Genomic DNA, 17,995 nt, shown 5'->3' with positions numbered 1-17,995 from the left:
AACAGCTGGTAAGCTTTCTGGAATTTCTGGAAGTTGTAGGCCAAAACACCTGGGGACCCACAAGTTGAGGACCACTGATCTAGACACTAGGCTCCTATTTATGCAGGCCAATTTGTTAGCCGCTGCATGGCATTGTTGGCTCATGTTGACCATGAGAAGGGAAGAAAGAAGGGAGGGGGGAAACAGGAAAGGGAGAAAAGGAAAGGAAGGAAGGAATGAAGGGAAGAAGGGAAGGGAAGGAATATAGGAAGGATGGAAAATAAGGGAGGGAGGAAGAAGGAAAGGAATGAAGGAAGGAGGGGAGAAGGAAAGGAAGATAAAAAGGAGGGAAAGAAGGAAAGGAATGAAAGAATATATGGAAGAAAGGAAAAGGAGGGGTGAGGAAGCAGGAAAAGAAGAAATATAGGAAGAAAGGAAAAGAAGGGACGGAGGAAGAAGGGAAGGAAGGAAGAAGGAAAGGAAGGAATATAAGAAGGAAGGAAAAGAAGGGAGGGAGGAAGCAGAAAAGAGAGAAGAAGGGAATAAAGGAGGAAGGAGGGGAAGAAGGATAGGAATGAAGGAATATAGTAAGGGTGGAAAAGAAGGGAGAGAGGAAGTAGAAAGGGGGGAAGGGAAGGAAGGAAGGAAGGAAGGAAGGAGGAAAGAAGGGAGGAAATAGGAAAGGGGAGAAGAGAAGGGAGGAAGGAGGGGAAGAAGGAAGGAAAGGAGGAGAAAACGGAGGGAAAGAAGGAAAGGAATGAAGAGATATAAGAAGGAGGGAAGAAGGAAGGGAAAGGGAAGGAAACAGGAAAGGGAAGAAAGGAAGGAAGAAATATAGGAAGGATGGAAAAGGTGGGACTGAGGAAGCAGGAAAGGGGGGAGAAGGGAATGAAAGAAGGAAGGAAGGAAGGGGAAAGGGGGTGTGTTGTGGTGACTGGGAAGGCGGAGTGCGCATGCTCGCCGGAGCGGCGTGACGTGAGCGGGGTGGCTGAGCAGGGGAGGATCAAAGGGAGGCGAACCCGAGGGGCAGGCGAGGCGAGGCGAGGCGAGGCGAGCAAGAGGAGGAAGGAGGAGAACAGCCTCAGCAGGAGCAGCCGCGCCGAGCGCCTCTCCCCGGGCGGCGGCGGGCGAAGTTTCCTGGAGAAGAGCGGCTACCCTTCCCCGCCCGTGGTCCCTCTCGGCTCCTCCGCTTCCTTCCTTCCTCCCTTGCTTCTCTTGGGCGCACATGGGGAGGCGAGCGGGGCGCCCGCTGGACTGAGCGGCGGACTCCTCGGAGGCAGCTCGGGCTCTAGGCAGGCGAGCGGACGGGAGGAAGGACGATGCTGCTGCTGCTCCCGCCGCCTCCACCTCCTCCGGCTCCTCCGCTCCTCCGGGGGCTGCCATGAGGCAGGAGGAGCCCCGCGGGTGCCGAGGTCGGGAGGCCGGCGAGGGAGCGAGCCCGGGAGCCCCCGAGCGGCGGCGAGGAGGAGGAGGGCGAGACGGAGAAGGAGCTGCCCGCCGCCGCCGCCGCCGCCGCCCCGCCGCCATGGACTGCAGCCGCCTCAGGGCTCTCCTCCACAGATACGTAAGTAGCCCCCTTTCCCCCTTCTGGACACGCCGCTTTCCTTTCATCCCGGCGCGGCTTCGTCGTGCCAGAGGGCAGGCTCTGGTCACGGAGAGGGATGCCCTTCCCCTTCGGCGCCCAGGGGCCGGGTCTGATCCACAGCTGAAATCCCCGTGGACTAGCTGAGCGCAGCCCGGCCTCCCGCTCTCGCCTGCCGTGGTCGTCCCAGGAACAGTCAGTCCCGTGTGCCTTCAGCCGGGTCCTTTTTGGCTCCCGGCAACCCCGACATAGAGACGTGTTGGGTTGCCTTCCTCTGAGGCTGAGAGCGTGTTTTTGCTGCGAGTTGTCCGGGCTGTATGGCCATGTTCCAGAAGCATCCCCTCCTCACGCTTCGCTCACATCTATGGCAGGCGTCCTCTGAGGCTGCGAGGTCTGTTGGAAACTAAGCAAGAGGGGTTTATATATCTGTGGAATGATGTCCAGGGTGGGAGAAAGAACTCTTGTCTGATGGAGGCAAGTGTCAATGTTGCAATTATTCACCTTGATTAGTATTGAAAAGTCAGACAGCTTCAAAACCTGGCTGCTTCCTGCCTGAGGAGAATCATACGATTCATTCAAATAATATTCTCATATTATTTAAGAGCACAGAAATGCTGGGCCACTCTAACAACCGCCATGTCAGGCTACACAGAGAAGCCTTGAAACCCACAAGCAAGTGGACAATTTCAACAGAAAGGAGGAAACCATGAAAATGAGCACAATCTAGCTACCTATATAGATATATATATTGCTAAAGTCAGGACAGTGAATAATGAACACCACTTTGAAAACGGGAGTTCCAGACAAACAATCAGGGCCAGCGAACACCTCACAACAACAGATTCCCCCAGGCAGGAATCAGCCAGGCTTTCAAGCTACAAATCCATTCAATGCTAATCGAGGTGGTCATTTGCAACATTCACACTTGCCTCCAACAGAGGTGTCCTTTCTCCCAACCTGGGCATTATTCCACAGATATATAAACCCCACTTGTCTAGTTTCCAACAGACCTCACAATCTTTGAGGATGCCTGCCATAGATGTGGGAGAAACGTCAGGAGAGAATGCTTCTGGAACATGGCCATACAGCCTGGAAAACTCACAGCAACCCAGTGATTCCGGCCATGAATGCCTTCTACAACATATTGAGAGTGGGTGCCTTGTCCAGTATTATCCCACTCATGGCTCCACAGGATTCCAACCTGCATCTCCCCTTTTTTTTTCTTCCTCCAACACTCAGACCAGGAGGCCATGTAGTTGCCCTAAAGGCACCAGATCCTTTCTGATCTTGGGATTTAAACAGGGTCAGCCCTGGTTGGTCCTGGAATGCGAAACAGCCAAGGAATCCTAGGTGCTGTAGGCTATATTGCGGAGGATAGAACTGACAAAGCCACCCCTGTGTTTTCCTAGCTTAAGGCAATCATGTGGAGTGTATAGGGTCACCGTAAATCAACAGGCAGTTTGAAGGCACAAACACACAACATAGGTTTACTTTCACAGGAATAGATGCATAGATAATTCAATGTCAGATTTTATTTTCAACCCCTCCTTTTTAAACCCTCCTGAGCAGAGCTTCCTTTTGCGGTCCCTTCTGTACTCTTTGCAGAAGGATGAAAAACATTTGAAGCAAACCGCACACGCAGTTCTGAGTGTGTGAAATAAACAGTTCATCTCAGAATATGACTGGACTCGCTGTAGTTTGTGGATGGAAAAGTAATGGGCTAGCAGCACTCGGATTGGCACTTCATGTGTTTTTGCCAATGGTTTTTCCTGGTTGTTATTGTGTGCCTTCAAATCATTTCTGGCTTAACATGATCCTCAGGGTTTGGAGGGGGGGGGGGCTAGAGAGTGCGACTCGTCCTGTGGGTTTCTGTGTGCAAGTAGGGAATCAAACCAGAGTCAAAGTAAACCATTACACCATCCTGATTCAATTGTTTCTTAAATCACTGTTAATTGAATTAAGAAAACCATCTCACTAGTTGTTGAGGGCGTGCAGCAATACTAGGTACACATCCTAGTATTAGGCAAGATAGATAGCTTTCAAAGGCCATTGTTTTACCCTAAAAGCATTACCTAGGTGCATGTCCCAGTGAAGCGTAATTCTGAGGAAAATATTTTTGAGTGACTACTTAAGGTAATGGATGCTGTTGTTGTTGTTTGCCTTAGATGAACCTGCCATGGAGTTTTCTTGGCAAGATCTATTCAGAGTAGGTTTGCCATTGCCTTCCTAATGGAAGTTAGTCCAATGTAAATATATTACAATTTGGGTTTAAGTCTCCTGTCTCTAGACACACATAGTGGAAAATTACTTTTATGGAAAGCATTTTTGTAAATTTTCTAGAATAAGGCTTTTAAATTTTTTCCCACCCACAACCTCATTCCACCTGAATTTTTTTTACATTACTCCAGGTACATAGATATATAAAATAGGTATACAAATCTAAAATTTACCAATAATAAATCAGCATTTACAAGGCTTGCTAAACAGGTTGATTTTCCTTTTTGTGGAGTACAGCTGAAGCATTTTCTGCAGAGTCCAGTAAACACTGCACGTTGTTGCTAGCAGATCTGTGTGAATGTCTAGGTGGCAATCAGAAATCTTTTACTGTTGCCAAATTTTTTGTGATCCCAGCATTGATCTAAGGGCACCCCATTTGGGGTCGGGACCCACAATTTAAGAAGTGATGCTCTAGGAACGGAGTGCCAGTTTGCATTTTGTTTCTCATTTTATTAGAAACATTAGGAAAGAAGTTTTGATATAGTAATATTTACTATATCAAAACCACATACTGTAAACAGATTGACATATATGCACATTTTATAATGCTTGTTCATGTAATAAGACTTTGGCGTCTGCCTGTTGAGATATACTTTACCAGCTCCCCTTCTTTCTGAAGCTTTCCAGTAAGTGATCAGTCATGAGTTTTATAGTCTCATGATTTGCGCTGAGGTCAGAACAAAAAACCCTTGAGGGATATTATACATTATTGTCTCCAGCAGACAGCCATTGCTTACTTGTCTACATTGTCTGAGAAGCCTGGAAATATGTGCTTTCTTAACTCAAAAGTGATGGGGGGATCCATGCAAAATATCTTCTTTAGATTACAGTGATTTGTAAAAGCTGAGCACTAATAAGAGACAATTCGATGTCAGATTTTATTTAGCATTTTGGAAAGGATTCTGCACATACTGGCTTCTTTCCTTGAAGCTGTGTAGCCATTACTACAATCTTTTTTTCTATTTGTAATAATAGAAAAGAAGAAGAAAACATAATTTAAGTATGGACAAGTGAGTGTGTACAATATTTTAAAATAAAACGACCCAGAAATGAGATAAAGCTTCCCTGTGTGACCTGTATAGGGCATGAAAATGATGCACATTTGGTAATTTTTTTTTCTAATTTTGTCTACTTTGCTGCTATATATTATCTATATTAATACTTTGAATAAGTTTATTTGTGTTTTATTATGTTCAGGAGAGATATGGACTACAGTATATGGAATACACACATATTAGCCTTGACCTCTGTGAGAACCTTAATCAAACACCCTTGTGGCTACTAAACAGATGTTCACAACACTGTTGCCACAATTTAATTTTGTAAACAATCGAGGCAGAGAGCACTAACATTCAAGGGAAGCTGTGTTTTGCCTTTACTACAAAGACAAGGATCCACTGTTACAATAATACCAAAGTTTTGAATGTTATTAAACATATATTTAGTTCAGTACAGCAATATGAATTCAAAGCTAGGTAGTAATACAAACACAAAGAAAGCCATTGCTAAACCGTAAAACATAAGACTGTTACATTCACAGTGAAAAGAATTTTCTTATTCTTCCCTTAAAATATTGACTTCTCTTCTTATACGCAATGACTGTTCTTATTTCTTTACTAAGAAAGAATAGACTCCAAATTCACAACAGGTTTTGACTCAAGAGAGTCTTTGTCAAGTGTAGTCTATTATGTGTGTTGTTTTTCTGAGGTTTTTTTCTGAAAATATGGACCCTGAAGAACATATATAGTGGCTAAAGGTTATTTAAAATACACATAGTTGCATAGGACATACAGTATATATATATTAAAAGATAATATAAACATTATACTCACAGAAAGTTCTGTTTCGTAACATTCATACATGTTTATATATAAAAAACTGTTAGCAGTTTTATTCCGATACGAGTATGAAGCTGAATAACTAAGCCCACTGTTCATATAGCAAGCGCTATCACACTCCACTCCTGTAGAACTAGATACAGAGAATTACAAATACAGATGACACTGCAGCACAGTTTATAGTAAAATTGAAACCAAGTACACACCCTGCTTCTAAAAGTTTTTATATGTTTGACTGAAATGGCTTTCAGCATGATTCTCTACACATTTCCTGGGAAGGCTGTCCCATTGAGTTCACTAGGACTCATTCTCCAGGGAATGAACATACAATTGAAGTTGTACTGAGCCAGCAATTGGGACTCCTGAAATAGGAATTCAGTGATGTAGAAGTCTAGGTTTGAGTTTCCCCAAAGCCAAGAAAAGGAAACAGACCTGACTGTGCATGTTGTTATATTTGGGAATAATCCGCAAATTCCAGTTCGCAAAACCAGAGTATCCTTGCTGCTTCCCACCCCCTATGATGCTACGTTACTATATTTTTCTTGGAGCTCATTTACCTCTGTTGCACTTTATTCTACTTCTACCATTTGAAGATGGTGGCTTCATCTGTCATAACCAAATGAAATATTTACTGAGAAGCACTATTAACGTAAATAACAGACAGTGTCGCTGAAACAAGGAAGTGTTTTACTCTACTTGTAAACTTAATGGGGGAATATGGCTAACAATTTTGTATAACAGGATGGCAAAGTAGTTGGAGGTTTGCAACTGGCCAAAGTAAAGGTTCCAGGCTGCTAAAGAGTCTCCACCGAGAATATCAACCCCCCACAAATCAATCCCCCTTGATTTAATTAATCCACAAAATCCTTTGAACTGCCGCTCCTTCACACATGTTCTCTTTCTACAGACAGCCTGCCATATATTTCCCTGGCTTCAGTTTATAAGGACAGCTTCAGAATAAAGCTGATGTGGAATTTAAAATGGGCAGCTGCTACCCAGTCAGGTGCCAGTTAGCTCAACCGACCTCCGCTGCACTATACACTCAACTCCTTCATAAAGGAAGGGTTGTAGATGCCGTCTTCCTCTCTGCCTACCACCATAATAGCAAGGAGAAATGAAAAACTACAAGCCCCCTTTTCTTTTCAACAATCATGTGTCATTATTTTTAAAAATAAAAAAAATATTCCATCCTCAATATTCACTCACTTACAGACAGAAAAGGAAAGAAAGAAAAGTCCCCTATTCCCATTAACTTGGTACTTGGCCTGGCTACATTATTGCCTGCCAGGCCCTTTCAGGACTATCCAAAGGCCCAGGGCTGAATGTTCACCTATGTCCCTCAGCTGAAAGAAAAAGCCTATAAATATGCATAGGTTCAGTGTCAGAAGCAGTATGTTGCAATTGGGTATATTTAAACTGAAATAACCAAAGAAACGTATTTCCAGTATACAACTTTCTTTTATGCTTTTTTCCCAGTTTTTATCCAGCAGTAAAGTAAATAAAAATAAAGTTGAGTACATAAAGAAAAAGCCATCTCCATTTTGCACTGTTAATCATTTTCAGTTTATTTGTTTTTAATAAGCACAGTAATTACTTCTAACTAATAATAATAAAGGATATTGATCATTTAGTTGTAAAAACTTTGTAAACTTTGGAAATGCCCTTATCTATTACTAATTTAAATGGGCAGAGATTTGTAAAGGCAAAAAAACCCTGTGATAGCTACTGCCTTTTGAGATAGGAGATGTTTGATATGGGGTTGTGTAAAGTTTGGGTTGCTTTGTATTGCTACTGCTTAAAATTTCTTCGTCTTTCACCGTGGTATCTACCATTGACACTTGAAATGTAGTATCTACAAAATAGGATGGAATCAGTGGAAAGAAAATAAATCTATTATATAAATCTACCTGTTGAGGAGGTCAGTCTAGCCCAGTCCAGTCACTTAGTTACTCTTCTGCTGTGTCCCAGTCTAGATGTAGACTGATGGGAATAGGCTTGTAATCGATTGCTTGTCATCAGTTCCCGTAAAGCCAAATGAGTATGCAGAGGCAGCTGCGGCTCTCCTAGAAGAGCCAGAGTGGGTTCAGAGTTAGTCATAAGTAATTGATGCAAAATGCCAAATTTGGAATTATCTCTATGGCTTTACTCCTTTCAACAAAGGTGAAAAGGGGATAGCGAGAAAGAGAGAACAAATTAGTATATATATATATATATATATATATATATATATCTGTGTGAGTTATAAGAATGCCATATATCCACATGTATAAGTTGACCTCATGTATAAGTCAAGGGCAGCTTTTGGGATCAAAATTATGGATTTTGATATAACCTGCAGATAAATCTTTGGCTACTATCCCAAAAAGACCAGAGGTGGTGCAACAGCTGAGATAACAGGATTTAAAGTTTTTCCTGAGGTGGATTAAACTCTTAGAATTATAGAGTTGGAAGAGACCTTGTAGGCCATCCAGTCCAGCCCCCTGCCAAAAAGCAGGAAAACCACATTCAAAGCACCCCCAACAGATGGCCATCCAGCCTCTGTTTAAAAGCCCCCAAAGAAGGAGCCTCCACCACCCTCCAGGGCAGAGAGTTCCACTGCTGAACAGCTCTCACAGTTAGAAATTTCTTCCTCGTGTTCAGGTGGAATCTCCTTGCCTTCCACCACTCAGTGCAGAGAAGGGAATGGTTCCTTTTAAATAAAGGTTATGGCACAGTACTCACATTGACCTATGGATATGTCAACTAATTTTTGGGGGGTTGATTCTTTTAGTAATTTTTATTAGGCTTATTTGTGGGTACACAGAGTATTTCTTAGTAATGTAGCACCGGCCATTGATTTCCATTTGCAACTCCCAAGTTGTGTTTAATTTAGTTAATTCATGGCAAAAGGTCACTACCGCCCTCATTGTTTTTGTCATTTTTCCTGCTAACTTCTCTTAAGTTTTAAGCTTCCAGTTGGTCTGTTTCCAAGAAAGGGGCAGTATTAGTAAATATTAGGCTTGATCGATCCATGAAAAATTTGATTCTAAACTCGTTTCAAAACTAGAGGGGGCAGTTTTTCGTTTTTGTTGCTAATAACGAATTTGGCCCCCAAAATTTTTCGAAATTAACGAAAATTCGTTATTTTCAAAATTAATTCGTTAATGGCGGACGCGCATGCGCGGTGGCCCAAAAACAGCCCGAAGGGGGGGGACTTAGGGGGCTCTCCCGCCCTCATTTTTTGAGTGATCTTCTTCAAACTTGGTACAGTGGTAGAACACATTTAACACTGATAGCTCACCAAAATGTGGAACGTTTCCCTTATCCTCTGATTTTTGGCGAATTTTCATAGCTTTTATAATAAACCATTTTTTAATAATTGCAGAAATCTGTTCCTGGTTTGAAAGTCTTATTTCCTGTTTCATTGGGTTGTCTTTACTGTGAAAGTCATTGTTCTACTTCAGAAACTTTGTTTTTGTGGCTGAAACTTTGTTAAATTGGTGGACCAAACCATAATATGTTCCATCCATGTCGCTTGCACAAAGTTCAGGCAGTGTCATAGATTTTGCCATGTTTCTATGACAGAACCAATTAGGAAATGACATTTATCACCCAGGAACAGAAATCGTAGTACACCATCAAATCATTCCTGACAGATGGCTATCAGCCTCTGAATAAGGAAATTAGTTCCTGGTTTGAAAGTGCTATTTCCTGTTCCATTGGCTTTTCTGGGCTGAGAGTGTGTGACTTGCCCAAGTGGGTGGCAGAGTGGGGAATCATGACACAATTGGAGTCCAAAATTCAAACCTCTTCCTCCCTCCTTCTCTCTAAACTTCTCATACCTTCCAAGAATTCACATACTGTATAAAAGTTTGGTCAAGATGGTCAGAGGAGGGCAACTAAAATGATCTAGGGTCTGGAGAACAAGCCCTATAAGGAGTGGCTTGAAGAACTGGGCATGTTTAGCCTGCAGAAAAGAAGGCTGAGAGGAGACATGATGTATAATATGTGAGGGGAAGTCATAGAGAGGAGGGAGCAAGCTTGTTTTCTGCTGCCCTGCAGACTAGGACACTGAACAATGGCTTTAAACTACAGGAAAGGAGATTTCACCTGAACATTAGGAAGAACTTCCTCACTGTGAGCTGTTCACCTGTGGAACTCTCTGCCCCGGACTGTGGTGGAGGCTCCTTCTTTGGAGGCTTTTAAGCAGAGGCTGGATGGCCATCTGTTGGGGGTGCTTTGAATGCGATTTCCTGCTTCTTGGCAGAATAGGGTTGGACTGGATGGCCCAAGAGGTCTCTTCCAACTCTACTGTTCAATGACTCTCTGATTCTAAGCGAGGACAAAAGGGGGTGGAGAATGTTAAGAGGAGAGAGGGCCTGGAACACCTGGGAATTGTAGTTTTAAAGCGGGCATAATACTATTGGAGAAACGTTTGCTTCAGCCCAATGCTTTTATAAATGGTCAATATTCAGAGGCTTCCTTCTCCTGCATTTTGAAAGCTATTATGATGAAATTTGCCAGAATGGAAGCAAAAATTAAGTACTCTTTGCCTATCAAGTTTCATAGTGTTTGACCCATCCACTGATTTTTGGGGATTTCTGAAGCAACATTTTTTTAAAATGTTAGCAGATCGATAGCCATGCCTCCCTGTCCTTCTTCCTTCCACTTTGATTGGCTTGCTAAGGCTTCTGGGAAATGGAGTTTTTTCTCTCGTTATGGCGAATTGCTTCATTAATGGTCAATATTCAGAGGCTTCGTTCTCCTGCATTATGAAAGCTATTATGATGAAATTTGCCAGAATGGAAGCAAAAATTAAGTACTCTTTGCCTATCAAGTTTCATAATGTTTGACCCATCCACTGATTTTTGGGGATTTTTGAAGCAACATTTTTTTTTAAATGCTAGCAGATCGATGTCCCATGCCTCTCCCTCCCTCCCTCTTCTGCTCTGATTGACTGAGAGGCATGCCAACATGGCTTCTCCTCTACAGCTTCATCCGAAGACATCAGAAACAAACGAAAAAAGGTACTTTTCTTATTCAAATTCGTAATATTTGTAAGGGCAGTGAGCAGATGGTTCAATATTAATTCAAAATTGCTTACGAAACGAATTTTTAACGAATTTAACGAAATAACGAAAAATTTGCTCAAGCCTAGTAAATATGTGACAATGTCTATCCCTTCCATCTGTGAGCTCCAGAGTGTGATCTAATCTGATAGACTAAATACCTAAGCGGTTTAATTTCAAGGAGGACTTGTACACTGTGTGGCAACAACATACATTTGAATGAACTGAAATGGATTTATAAAATTGTACAAGCTGTTTAGAAAATTTTTATAGATAGCTACTTCTTTTTAAAATGGTTTCTGAAGAAATAAAGGGCATGTTTCAGTCTGGCATTTGACATAAAAGACACTTAGAAAGCACTCCAAGCAGAAACTGGAATAAGATAAATGACATATTTTATTGAGCTGATACATTATTAATGCAGTGTCTTCAGTATACATGGCACCTTATAGAGTTACATAGGGTAAAGCAGAAATGTCCTTGTCCCCAAAGATCGTCTTGTCTAAAATAGATATTGTGGAAGAAAATAGAGGAAGGGAAAAAAAGATGAGAGGAGGGAGGGATCAATGTGAACCAATGTAACCTGTCACATTTGCATCCTGATATAGCATCCTAGGGCAGATTAATGTGTTTATTCCCATTTTATTATAGAAAATAATGTTTAAAGGTGGTTTTTGTGACTGGACGAAAGTTATCTGCATTTCTCGCCTTGGTGCAGGAGGAAATCGGGGCAAAAATCTACTTAAATAAATAAATAAATAAATAAATTTCACTGCTGAAGAGACATTTGAACCTAGCTTTCCCCAACACAGTTACAGTACTGCAGCTCAAGTAAAGATAACCTTTTGTCACACACATATATTCTGGACTTTAATTCCCCATCAACCCAAGTAGGCATAGCATTAGTCAGAGATAATGGAAGCTGCAGGTGATATGTTTGCATGGAGTTGCAAACAACATTCTGTATGTGAAGATAATAAAATAATAGTATTTGTGGTTTGCTTTTCCATTGTCTAGTGAAAATGAGCATGCTTATATATTCTAATAATAAATATAGTACCAAAATAAATATAACCTTTGACATGCATGGCTTCCATAATGGACCCAGTAACAAAAATCAGACCTTCTGGTTTTTATAATAAGCGAGTCTATGTTACAAAAAAAGTGATTGGGAGAATAAAAATGTGAAAATAGAAAATATAGTTCATTAACAAATTTTGTGGATTAAGAAAAAAATCGATGAGGTCTGCAAAAATGGAAGTGTGGCTTCAGAAATTGTACAGATTTAAGGCTGATGCACACTTCTTTTTTCCTCCACACAAGTGTTTCATGAGCACATGATTCACCGCATGGTGTGGGACCCTGCATGAACTTCGTTTGTACATCTAATGAGCTTGAAGCCTTCAATATGGTTGAACCATACACAAGGAGGAATTCAACATTGTAACCTTGAAATGCCACACGAAACACACTTTTGTTTCTAAAGCGATGTTTGCATACTTCAGATTGCATTAGAACTGTAACTGGCATTAATTTCAAGGCTGAAAATATACTGTAACTGTAAGGACCAACCTTCACACTACCCTTTTGATTTTGAGTACAGGTTAGGACACTGATGCCTGGCATGCATACATTAGTACAGGTGGAAGACGTTGCTCAACATTTACAGTGGGTGGTGTTTTGAATAAACTTGAAATGCAAGGTTCATGGTTTCCCAAGAACAGAGCTTCAGCAATTATCTTACCTGCTGGCTGTTGTTAAATGTTTGACTTGACTTTCCCTTGCTCACATGGTCTGATTGCAGATTAGGCAAAAACAACATTGCATAGTACTGTATATAGGTTTGTGGCTGTGTGTTAATTGGTGGGCGTGATATCTTAAAAGTATATGCAAAGTGGTTTCCTGTGTCCTTCCATTAGACATTATAAATGTAGACAGTGGAGAATGCACATGTAATCGAAGTTTCTTTGATTATATTGTAATTATCAAGAAATTAGATCCTTTTTGTAGAAACAATCATCCAGAGATCAGTAGAACATGTACTGATTGTATTAGAAAGATTGTTTGGGAAGGGTAACAAGGAAAATGATTAGCAGAGGCAGCCCATCTTTAATAATGAAAAACTAGTGAAAAAATATTGACTAGGTTTGGTTGTAATGTAACTTTCTTGCTTTTTGTTGCTTGAAAAAAGTTAATTTGTTATAGAAGGGGAAGGAATGCAAGAGAGAGCTAACAGGTCATGGAAGGGAGAGAAGTGTTGTCTCTTTTATAAAATAAAAAGTAGAAAGTATTCAATTAAATATTTAATCGAGTCAATTAGAATGTTTCAGCCACTGGCCACAACAATATTGTCATAGAAAGATGCCATAGAAAAGATAAGTAATTGCTCAAGTGTGTGACCAGCCAAGTTCAGTTCTAATTAAACAGTTTCATTCTCTGCGTAACAGTAAGAATGAACTTTAAGAACAAAGGCTACTTTAAAATTAAATAAGCAATAATTAATAACAGTTGAATATATAATTGGGGTTGCAGCTTTTCCTGGTGTTGGCAGAGAATTCAGTGTGAACTTAGTGTGTTGGCTCATTTACTCAGCTAGATATTACAAGTTCTGAAAGATCTGTTTGTTTTACAAAAAGCAACAGGGAGAATTATGTGAAGCAGGGTGGAGACAGATATTGCGGTCTTCTCTTGTCTTTTGTTGCTCTGTTCTCAGTAGCCACCTCAACTTGCTTCTCTCATAAAAGAAAATACATTGTTCCTTTATAGGCATTTTTGGCTGTTGGTAATCTGCCATATTTGTTTGCCTGATCTATGCAGATGTCCATTTCAATCTAGAGCTGCCATGGAGGAAGGTAAACCCATTAGCAGAAGTATGTGAGGTTATATACCACTAAAGAGAAGATTTACTTAAATGAGTTTTTGGCTCTTCTCTGGAAGATCATACTTTTGGAAGTCCCCGGTGGTGCAGTGGATTAAATCTTGTGCTGGCAGGACTGATGACTTGAAGGTTCTGTTGCTGACCTGAAGGTTGCTGGTTTGAATCCAACCCGGGGATGAACTCCCTCTATTAGCTCCAACTCCCCATGCGGGGACATGAGAGAAGCCTCACACAAGGATAGTAAAAACATCAAAACATCCGGGTGTCCCCTGGGCAACATTCCTTCAGACAGCCAATTCTTTCACATCAGAAGAGACTTGCAGTTTTTCAAGTCGCTCCTGGCACGAAAAAAAAGTTTTACAAAAGGTTATGATTTTCAAATGGTTGTGAATGCCATTATTCTCCAAAAGGTTATGATCTCTAAAAGGTCATTCTTTCCAAAAGCTACAATTTAGTGGAGCTTTCCTTGTTACTGTTCATAGAAGTTTGGGATTTCTTAAAGTAGATGTTAGAATAGGCTTTATATCTTAAAGTGGATATTAGAATAGGCTTTATATCCCTTATGTGAAAGCCTTGGGGCCAGAAATGTTTTGGGTTTCCCAGATTTTTGGGACACTTGCATTTCCATATAGTTACATATGGAGATTCATTGAAGGTGGGACCCAAGTCTAAACACAAAACATAACATTCCAACTTTTGATGCAATCCAATGCACTGCTTGTAAACTGACTTGTGGTGTCGTGTCCTGGTCCTCCAAGATGGTGCTGAAAAGTCAAGATTTCTTGTCAAACAAGGTAGTCATGCTATTCTTCCTAAGAGCATAATTTTAAATCTGCATGTCATTTCTCTGATACCAGCTGAGGAAGGATGTGGGACTCTAGTACAGTCACTTCCACTCCACCCCACTTCCTCTTGCATGTTTTAAAACATTTTTGCTGGATGAAGAAATGTTGAGTTTGAAAGCCTACCCAATCTTTTTGTCCCTCTTGTTTGATCTAATAAAGAGATTACTACAACATGGGTTTTGAAATTAGTTGTGTTGTGGGTGGCAAAAAATAAATGCCTAGAAATAAAGCATTTTCATTTCTTGACACTCCGTGGCATAGGACTTTAAGATACGGTACTTTGATTTCATTGTATTGCAGAAGTATAAATAATATATATTAGTCAGATTGATTTCCTTGAAAATGTAAGTGGTATGGCCTGAGATTTGTCTAGAATTTGGTTAGAAGTGTTGCATGTAGCTATAAAAATAATTGTACATCAGTAGCTTTTAATGCAGTGAACCTCTAAAACTATTCTGCTGCTTTATATTAACAAGGTGCTGCTTTAAAAATCCATGGCATGAAGCAATACCTCAGCAATCTGATTTTCTTTCTAAATTCACCAGCTTTGTGGTTTTCCTACAGAAGCATTGTTTGCATTCTGGGGAACTTACGCTAACATTCTGTTCTCAAGAGCCAAGCTGAAATTCTTTGCAATTCTGGCTTATCTTTAAGTGCAAGTGTGACCTTTTACTTCTCTGGGTTGAAAGTGTAGATTATCGCAAAATTAAATGGACAAACTTGAACCTGCTGGCTTTAAGTTTGGTAATTTTTAGAGATATGGCAGACATACAAGTCAGCAAGTTTATTATTCTGCCTAAATATCCTAGACACCAGATGCTGACTAATCTGAGAAGCTATGTAGGGTCAGCCGAAGTTAGTATTTGGGAGACCACCAGTGGACACCAGGTGATGTAAACTATTTGTGATTTATAATTCTAGCATAAATGGCTTCAGAAAATGGGGGAAGGGGATAAATTTTCCCTCAAAGTTTTTTTCTGGATCTTTACATCTTTGCTTGTGGATTTCCCATAAGCTACTGCCTGGCTACCAGGTGTAACAAAATGCTGGACTAGATAAGCCTTTAAGCTGATCTGGCAGACCTCTTACATTAGATTGGTAACTGCATGTTTTTGCAAGTTCAGTCCTGTAGAAAGAGGAAGTGATGTTTGCTCATACAACATCCAGTTCCCAAGAACTGATTTGCTTATTGAGCCATAGATGAGCAGCGCATCTTACATGTCCTAGTCTGAGCACATGCCCAGAAGCTTCAGTGGAGCAGTTCATGGATGACTGTGGGAGAAAGGCTGGCACACCTGTGTCATTCTTTCATCTGGAGAGGGAGAATTATTTTCTTCACAGATGTTGTGAGCATTGTATTCTGTTAACCCATGAGGAAATTGTGTAAGTGTCGATAACTGCACAATTGTTTTAAGGAAGAATTTATAACTGTAGTTTTACTGTATAATATTTGTATGCTAAATATAAAGCAATTCAATCTTGAATTGTAAAATGGACTGAAAAGGGTATCTGGATTTTTGTAGCAATGAGGGGAATGGGTATAATGGAAAGATTTGTTGAAATGCATTTATATGTACTTTTTAAAGTACAGTATAATCCCAATGCCCATGGGACTAGGTCCCGTGTCATCTGACAGATATGTCCTCTTTAGGAATTTTCTAGATCTTCCAGGTGTTTACATGATACACTTCCACTGGTGATTATAGAATCATGTAATCATAGACACTCAGAGTTGGAAGAGACCCCAAGTCCAACCCTTTGCCATCCAGGAAAACCACAGTCAAAGCCCTCCCAACAGATGACCATCCAGCCTCTGCTTAAATAGAATCATAGAGTTGGAAGAGACTCCAAATTATGTTGGAGGACCTAGTAAATTACATTGGAAAACCTCTAGGAATTTTCTAGGTCATCCAGGGCAACTTTGTGATAGCTTCTGGTGGAAGTTGTTAATTTCCTATTCTCACAGTAATTCCAGGAACATATCCTTCACAAATACTGGGGTTGCACTGTACATAGGGAAGTGGTTCTTTAATGAAGAACACTGTGAAATGTTTTATAACTCTTGCTAAACTTTGCGTGATTTGAATGGCAAGATTATTTTTTTTTTTTATTCTATGTATTTTTGAATCATTTCCCAGTCCACAAGGGCTCCCAAGGCAAGAAACAAATAAAACTAATTAAAACAATACAAACATTTACAAATCAATTAAAGCATTAATGTATCTTTCAAAACTCCTAAAACAGTCAAATAATACATTTTATAATCCAGTTTATAAAAGAGGTAAATGAGCAATTTCAAATACTACAATATTAATGCCATGTGGAATAGCCCTGTTTTGATTGTATCCCTGAAGTTGGGATGGACCTATCTTTTGCTGGGGTGGTATGTTCCATAGTCAAAGTGCTGTGAAAGAGAAAGCCTTGTTACATGCACCACAAGCCTAATTCACAGGTGTTGGGATACTCAATAGGGCCTATTTTGAAGATCTCAAATTTCTGGCAGGTTCATATGAGAGGAATTGTTTTTCACATAACTTGGTTGAAAGTCATTTAAGGTTTGGTAGGTCAAAGCCAGCATCTTGAAATTAAGCTTGGAAGTAAATTGGAAGTATAATTCTTGCAGGATCTGTTTCATATGCTCTCTAAAATACACACCTAACACTGCCTTGGCTGCTGCATACCGGTAGTTACAGCTTCCAAAAGTTACAGCTTCCAAACATTTTTCAAGGGCAGCCCCAAGTACAGTACATTACAGTAACCTAATCAAGAGGTAACTAAGGCATGAACTACTGTGACCAGATCTGCCTTCCCCAAAAATGGGCACAGCTGAAGCTGGACAAAGGTGCTTCTGGCCATGACAGCAACCTGGCTTTCCAGGAACAGCTCTGGGTCCAAGAGCACCCTCAAAGCTACAAACCTGATCTTTCAGAGGGAGAGCAACCCCATCCAGAACAGGCTGTTATCGTAATCCCAGGTTGGCTTTCCTATTGAGTAGCAGCATTTCCATCTTGTCTGGATTAAGTCTCAGTCAATTCAGTTCTTTACCCATCCCAACAATGATTCAGTACTACCAGAGCCTCCTTGGCATCAGTTGTAAAGGAGAGATTGAACTGGATATCATCAGCATACTGAGTACAGCCAACCCCCAAATTCCTCTCCTAGCACCTTCCTGCAGATGTTGAAAAGTATAAGGGACAATGACTCAGACCAATGTGTGCAGACTGATGTCTAAAAATGAATTACTTTCACTAGGATCCTAGTAACCCAGTGTTTCTTGGAATTGCAGAACTCTTCTGTGTTTTTTGTTGCTCACTGCTTATCATTTTCTTTTTTAAAATTATTGCACAACTATGAAGTATGTACTTGTACTTCTGAAAAATGCCTCCACTTTAATTGGGTGAACAGTGATCCATTGTTCAGCTTGAGAAACTCTAAACTGGCTTCTGTTTGTTTTTCTAAAATTTAAGGGAAAGGCACACACCTTTCCTGTTTGTTGTGTTCTTTCGTCAATAAATCTGAGAGCTTTTGAGACAAGAAAGGCACTTCAA

General features: G+C 40.6%; 1 protein-coding gene across 6 annotated transcripts in view; it reads left to right on the top strand.

Moving 5' to 3' along the window:
* The first annotated feature begins 1,122 nt into the window (after positions 1 to 1,122).
* Positions 1,123 to 17,995, top strand: part of atp11a (ATPase phospholipid transporting 11A) — a 141,783-nt gene continuing 124,910 nt past the window's right edge. For all 6 annotated transcript variants that reach the window (XM_008107006.3, XM_062977282.1, XM_008107007.3 and 3 more), the window contains exon 1: positions 1,123 to 1,543. In XM_008107006.3, coding sequence (XP_008105213.2) covers positions 1,361 to 1,543 — 183 coding nt within the window. In that variant the 5' untranslated portion in view covers positions 1,123 to 1,360. The remainder of the gene's footprint in view (positions 1,544 to 17,995) is intronic.

Source organism: Anolis carolinensis, chromosome 3 (genome assembly GCF_035594765.1).
Source record: "Anolis carolinensis isolate JA03-04 chromosome 3, rAnoCar3.1.pri, whole genome shotgun sequence".
NCBI classification, from domain to species: domain Eukaryota; kingdom Metazoa; phylum Chordata; class Lepidosauria; order Squamata; family Dactyloidae; genus Anolis; species Anolis carolinensis.
This window is presented reverse-complemented; position numbering and strand designations above follow the sequence as displayed.